At 38.0% G+C, this 7,252-nt stretch overlaps 2 protein-coding genes across 2 annotated transcripts in view; one reads left to right on the forward strand and one right to left on the reverse strand.

Moving 5' to 3' along the window:
• rps10 (ribosomal protein S10) overlaps window positions 1-1,386 on the reverse strand; it is a 4,753-nt gene extending 3,367 nt beyond the window's left edge. Inside the window, exons 1-2 of the mRNA XM_035662762.1 lie at window positions 1,253-1,386; window positions 652-801 (exon numbers count right to left, since the gene is read on the reverse strand). Of these exons, the coding sequence (XP_035518655.1) occupies window positions 652-801 (150 nt within the window). The 5' untranslated portion in view covers window positions 1,253-1,386. The remainder of the gene's footprint in view (window positions 1-651; window positions 802-1,252) is intronic.
• Window positions 1,387-3,400: 2,014 nt separating this feature from the next.
• The window catches only part of pacsin1b (protein kinase C and casein kinase substrate in neurons 1b), a 28,727-nt gene continuing 24,875 nt past the window's right edge, over window positions 3,401-7,252 (forward strand). Inside the window, exon 1 of the mRNA XM_035661099.1 lies at window positions 3,401-3,499. The gene's annotated coding sequence lies outside the window, so the exon portion shown is untranslated. The remainder of the gene's footprint in view (window positions 3,500-7,252) is intronic.

Here is a 7,252-nt window from a genome sequence, read left to right on the forward strand (position 1 = left end):
GAAACGACGCCGTGTTTACGGAGATTTTTTTTCAAAACGACATGGTACTGGGTGAGGCTGCGTACTCGTGTGGACGGGGCCACAGTTTACTCCTCTGTAAGCGTTCCCTCCTTTCACATGATCCCCTAAAGCAGAGCTGTGTGTGTTTAAGCCTTTTTATGGCAGGTTGATGGTTTAATGATGTGAAATGAGATGAGTTCTTAACAAACAGCGTATGAGGCAGAGAGTATCCACTCAATTAGGGTGGAGACTCATCATATTGATTGTTGGTTATTTTTCAGATTAATCTGATTTATTTAGTCTACAAAATGTAAGAAAATGCTTTTCACAGTTTCCCAGTGCGACGTCAAATCTACATTATTTTTATTCTTTTTTTAATAAATGGCCTAATTATTAACTGACTTTCAAAATAGCTGATTTTTCTTTTTATAGCTTTAGTTCCTCCGCTGTTTTATTTGTGGATTTCCTTTTTTAATGTTTTTTCCTTCAAATCATTTAATTGTGACAGAGAGCATCAGAAACTACCCTGATTATCTAAAGTCAGTCACACCCAGACCCTGAGGTCCAGACTGAACCCTGATGGTCTCACACACACACACACACACAGTTCAGACTACATCCACATTAAAAACACCAACTTTTGTCTCTCACCTGCATCGCTTTCATCACATGAAGGTTGGGCACATTCTTGTCAGCAAGCTCGGGATGCTTGGCCAGGTGGACATCTTTCTTGGCCACCATGACTCCCTCCTTGAAGAGGAGCTCGTAGATAGCAATGCGGTTCTTCTTGGGCATCAGCATCTGTGACAAGTGACATTGTTAGCCACGCGTCAATCAATCAATCAATCAATCTCCACCGAGTGCAGCCTCTTTCTGTAAGCAGAAACTTCAGCTACACCTACTGATATTAACTCCGAAAAGCAGCAGAAAGCAAACAAAAGTTGTGTTTGATCGATATATAAGGGTTGTTTTTCATGTATTCAAGTGAAAAGACATCGTTTCTTTAGACTTTATCGTTAAGGAAAGAGGCCCCGCGTTAACTAGAAAAATGGCAGTCGTTCATGAACATCAGTGCCGGGGTCGCTTCCCCCACTTTAAAGACAAATATCAGCGATTATAAACAGTTTAAGGCTAAAATACGTTCACGCATTCAGTTGTGACATAAACAACAGTCGAACATTAAACGATAATGTTTTATCCAACGTGAGATGTTGAAGATATATTTAGATTTCATCGCCGGGTCTGTCTTTACCTTTCCACTTGATATGGGACCGGAGCCGGAAGGACCGACGGTCGTGGATCAGGAAGGTTTATCCTCTCGGTCCGGTGCTGCTGGGGACGAGGCGCCACCTGTCGGTGTGGAGGGGAAGGGTAACTACTAATAGTGTACAGCAGACTACACTTTGTGAATATATCAACACTTTTATGTTATAATGTTTTTTTATTTTTATTATTTTACTGTAAAACAATTCTGATGTCAATTTCCAATGATAATAACAACAAACGTTTCTTATAACGTTAAATAACAATGTGCAATAATCAATGGACAATAACTATTGTGCAATCTATTGCCCATGTGCAAGTGCTGCTAGTATTTGTGTTATTGTTGTGGTTTTTTACTGTTTTTTCTCTCTTGTACAGTGTTTATATTATATTATATTATATTATTTTTTTCATACTGTTCTTATACTGTCTTTATACTGTTTTTTTTTCTCTATCCACTTTGCTGCTGTAAGATTGGAATTTACCCATTGTGGGACTATTAAAGGAATATGTTATCTTATCTTTATTTATTTATATTTCAAAAGTACTTTATTTTTGTGTGATTTGTATATTTTATGCATCAATACACCAAGATAAATTCCTTGTATGTGTAAAAAATTACTTGGCAATAAACCTAATTCTGATTCTGATCAAACATTGGATGAAATCTGGAATAATCAGGGGTGGAACATAACTAAATAGTACATTAATTCAAGTACTGTACTTAAGTACAACTGTGAGGTACCTTGTACTGGTAAATATTTCCAGTCAAAATGCAAATGTTGCACTTTTTAATCCACTACATTTATTTTACTGCTATAGTTACTAGTTACTAAATATATTAATATTGACATACAAAACAATTAGCTTATAATATATGATTGACTTCCGAATTTTGCAATATCTCAACTATCTACTGTTTCTATAGGCTTCACCAAAAGAGGGCACCTTATTATAACATATTTAATTTCTTTATTTTCTTTTATTGCTGTTTGTAAATTATGTGCATGTGTATCAGGATTACTCAGTTTTGTTGTACCCTGTGCGATGGAAATAAAGGAATTATATTCTATACTGAAATCTGCTTCCCCTCTACTAATAACCACAGTAAGCTCCCCACACATTAATGCATCAGTAATAATACTCACAAGGCAAAATAAGTAGGCCTCTTTTAATGTTTGATATGCTATATTTACTTTGCTGACATTTACATACTTTAGTAAGGTTTTTATGCAACTTCTGTGTTTCATGATAAAAAAACATTCACTTGCTCACAGTTTACTCCTCTGTAGGCATTCCCTCCTTTCAAATGATCCCCTAAAGCAGAACTGTGTTTGTTTAAGCCTTTTTATGGCAGGTTGATGGGTTTAATGATCTGAAATGAGATAAGATGAGTTCCTCACAAACAGTGTAAGAGGCAGAGAGTACCCACTCAACTTGTTGGCTGTAAAGAATTAGGAACCATATTGTCATTATTCATTTTTTGGTTGTTTTTCTGGTTATTCAGATCAAATGTACCAAAATGCTTTTCACAATTTCCCAGGGTGACGTCAAATATACATATTTTTTTTATCCTTCATTTACTTAATATACATACCTGCCTGTACTGTGAGTTTGTTTATTCTCAGATAGCCTCAATCAACTGCTTTTGTTCCTTTTTATCCATTTTGTAATTATTTTTCATCATATTTTATTGTTGTGTATTGTTTTATTTTAGCCTATTGTTGTTCTACGTGTTGAGCCATTTTTAACCCACAAAAAGAAGATTTTCTTAAATTTTGTAATAATGTAAATTTTGTTTGTTGTGTTTCATCACAGTATAGTAATATAATTCAGTTTACAGCAAAAAAAAAAAACATGTGTACTTTTAATTGTGTAATTTTCTCTGTTGTATTTGTATTATTCATGAAATATTGATTATTTTAAGAATTTTGTAACCAAAACATTGAAATGTTCTGAGGATAAATTATTTAAAAAAAATAAAAAATATTTTCACTTTATTTTATTTTGTCCAGTTTGCATTTCCGCTCTCTAAACGTTTATTTTGAAAGAGCTTCCCGGAAGTCGTACTTGTTCATTATGGCTACCTTGACTCTCCAGCTCCGGACCATCCCCCATCTGGCGGCTCCTTTCAGCGATACATCCACCGGCGATACAACGGAGGCAGTCCCTGCTGATGAAGACAATGATTACATTTTAAAAATATTCAAAGAAGCTGGATCAAAAATTAATTCCGGTAAGTTCTTCTTGATTTTTTATAACCGTACGTCAGTTATTAACAACTGGCTTAGGTTTGTTGTTGATAAAACTAGCTGCATTTATAGTTAATATTGCTGAAGCCTTACATCTGCTACCGGAGAGAACCGGCATTTTTCAGCCATTAATGGTCTTGTCTAAAGCTTTTTAAAGTGAAAAACTCTGCTCATCGTTGTAGCTTCTCGGTTTGCACCATTAAAACCTCCAGTTTGTGGTGCTGAAGTGGAGATCTAAGTTGAACCACCACCAGACTGCACTCCTGCTTCATGACATGTCCTATCAAATGGAAACGAATCAGGAGCTACATGTTACATACAGTCTGACTCCATCACAATACATTCAACAGCATGTGGAAGGAGTTGCTGTGCAGAACATGCAGTGAGAAGCTGAGGACCCAGCAGCAGTAACAGCAGCCTGTGCTGGCTGCAGCAGAGGGCAGGGAGGGATGTTTAAAGTTTAACACACACACACACACACACACACACACAGCTTGTCTCTGGGGAGAGAATCCAGACCAGGACCTTTTCTTTGATTTATCATTGGAGATCAGCTGGTGGTAGATCAGGTCAGGGCTGCTGTGATGTGCTGACCTCCATCTGAACACAGCCTCTGATCTCTGAGCTCTGTCCACGGTTCTGAACTCTGTCTGATCTCGGATGGACTGCATACAGTACAACAGGCTGCTGTGCATCTGTAATGGGGGAAAGGTTGAACAGAGATATTGCATTCATTGAAATGCCAGCTATAGATAAAAGTTTGATGTATGCCTTAAGTAGAATTTATTCCCAAAACATTGACTTTCTCTATGTCTTAAAGCTGCTATAGGTCATTTTTATATATTTGTTTGTTTGCCATATTTACTGAAACTTTCACTATATCCTTATAGTAGTAGATGAAACAGATAATCTGTGAAAAAATAAGGTTCCTCTGGCTCCCAATCCACCGGGTCTGAATGAAAACAACCAGTCAGAGGTTAGAAATATGGCTGATTGTCAATTAAGAATGCTTTGGGACTCTGGGAATGAGACTCAACTATCTCCAAGCTTCCAACCCAAAGCATCTTTATATCTTTCTCGGCTCTGATTGGTTCTTTCCGTCCAGGTCCCGGTGATTTTGACCATTTGTTGTTTTTTTCAATCTGTCTTTCACAAGTCTCCTCAAATTGGTTGGAAGTGCAGCCACTTTATTTGTCTGTAGTCTTTTCAGCAGAGTGATACTGTCATTTTCCACTTCTTGTATGAGAAGTATATTTTATATCACTCAGCGTGTTTGCTTCCGATGTGGTGGTTTCTTGATTAAGGACATTTTGTGTCATTCCCACTAGTGCTGAAATGACCAGTTGATTACTCGTCGCCAAGTAATCAACTAACAGTGTTAGTAATTGCATAATCACGTGTGTCATTTATCAAGCAGAAATGGCAAATAATAGCTGGTTCCAGTTCCTGAAATGTGAGGATTTGATGCTTTCTCTGTTTTGTAATGCCACATTTTGGTTCTACGCCGTAAGATAAGACTAAATGGGTCAACTCGGGGTCTCTTTTTCATTATCTGCTGGCATTTGTAGACTATATGATTCATTTGTATTCAGAAAAAATATGACACTAATTCTCAGTCCGTGGCTGAGTTGAAATCCTCTGCCTCCTACGTGGAAAATCATACAGTTCATTTCTGATCATCAAACCCATCAACCTGCAATAACACAGCGTAAACAAACACAGGGGACCATTTGGCTGCAGGAAATGGTTGCTAAGGAATATACTGTGAGCAAGTTTATCATCCTTATCATGAACTACAAAAGTTTAACAACGCTAGGTAGATTTTTGAGGGTTATTCAACCAAGTATGTGGCTTATTTAGTTTGGAGAATTAATGCTCAAGTATCTTGCATTTCATGGAAATATCATAGCTGAGGGTCACTGAGAGAGGGAGGCATGAGTGGATTTGTGTGTGTGTGTGTGTGTCTCTGCACACATGTTAAAGTGCTTTTATTTGAGTGACTGCCTAATTGGATTAATTCATGTGACACATGTGGGACACTCATTTGATTTGCAGCGCCCTGTTCAACTCTTTTCTGTTTTCGTTGGCGCAATGACAGATGAGCCGTCATTGCTAATGTAATTAATTAGACTAAACCCTAAGTCTCCTCCTCTCTTTTTCTTTTTCTTTTGTATATGTAATTCTATATTTGACTGTGTTATTCCCAGGGGGCATTGACGCAACTGTTTGCTTCCAATTTCCATTTGTACTTACAAGCTTGGCATGTCACATCTGGTGCTCATGAGCCCCGCCTGACGTTAGCTGATTGAAAGCAATTAAGCTAACTTATTCTTTTCTATTAGTCCCTTTTGCCTTAGTAACCAAAAATATGGCTTCAGACACCCTAAGCTCTTTCCATCTGTCTGAGTCTGGGTTTGGATCAATGCAATAAAAAATTTAATTTCATCTCAGTTCCTCCGAGAATTACCTCCATAACAAATAAGTTATAATTGTTCCAAAGGTAAGTACTGCTCTGCTACAAGGTCTCTTAGCATCTGAATGAGCAGATTTGGAGCATCTTTCCAAAGCTACTGTATGAAATGTCTCTGGACACAGAACAATTTGACACCAGCGAATGAAAGGATTATCTTAAAGCTTCCTAAATACATTTCCAGAACCTGTAGAGATGTACCGGCCGGATGGTGAGAGAGGTGGGCTTTGGCTTTGGTACGAACTGTAAAGTAATTGGAGCCTGAGATAGGATCCTCACAGGGGATCATGGGATAAAGGCCGGCCGCGTTTCCTTAAAGGGCCAGGGGTGTGCATCGTTCATCGTTTCCTTTCCAGCTGATGTCACACCTGATAAGATTCAGGGAGTTGTATTGTGATAGTGCGTGGTGGGTGTTACTGCGATACAGTAGGGAAAAGGGCAGAGCTGTCATTACATACCGGCCCCCGCTGTGTTGTGCAACTGTTGAACTATGGAGTGGCAGACCAACGTGAGATAACAAGAATCGTCCTGCCAGAGAATAAATGTCACTCGTTGCTTTGTCTTTAATGAAAGATAGCAGTAAGCAAGATGCAATGATGAGCTTGATTCCATCTGTTAACAGACAGTTTGCTGTGTATGTGACATACACGAGTTAAACTGACTGCTGGTTTAGTAGTGTAGGCCTTTCTTTGTACTTTCATGATCCTATAAAGAAATCTAATTTCTGGGGCTGCAACTTACAATTATTTGTGTTACTGATAAATCCGTCAATCATTCTGTCTATAAAAGATCTGAAAATTATAAACAATTAAATCACAATTAACCTGAGCACAACATGATTCTATTCAATAGTTTCTTTTTCTTATAGCGCCAATTCATAACAGAAGTTATCCCAGGACACTTTTCAAATAGAGCAGGTCTAGACCGAACTCCTTATAGAATATTTTACAGAGACAGAGAACAGTTCCCACCATGAGCAAGCAGTTGGCGACGACGGCAAGGAAAAACGTCCTTTTAAGAGGCAATAACCTCGGCCAGACCCCGGCTCTAGGTGGGTGGCCATCTGCCTCGACCATGATGTCCTCCAGTTGAATGTTTTGTCTGACCAACAACAATGCATTTCATTTTATAGATGTTAAAATTACTGTTGTCTGACTCTTCCTGTCAGTGACGATGACGGTTCCTGTCCATAATACTGATCACTGTAGAGTAAACAAGAGATCAGAGTGTTTGTTATATAGGGAATAGTGAATGAGTTAAAAAAAAA

This window comes from Morone saxatilis, unplaced genomic scaffold (genome assembly GCF_004916995.1).
Source record: "Morone saxatilis isolate NCDOM2014 unplaced genomic scaffold, NCSU_SB_2.0 Contig18, whole genome shotgun sequence".
NCBI lineage: Eukaryota > Metazoa > Chordata > Actinopteri > Moronidae > Morone > Morone saxatilis.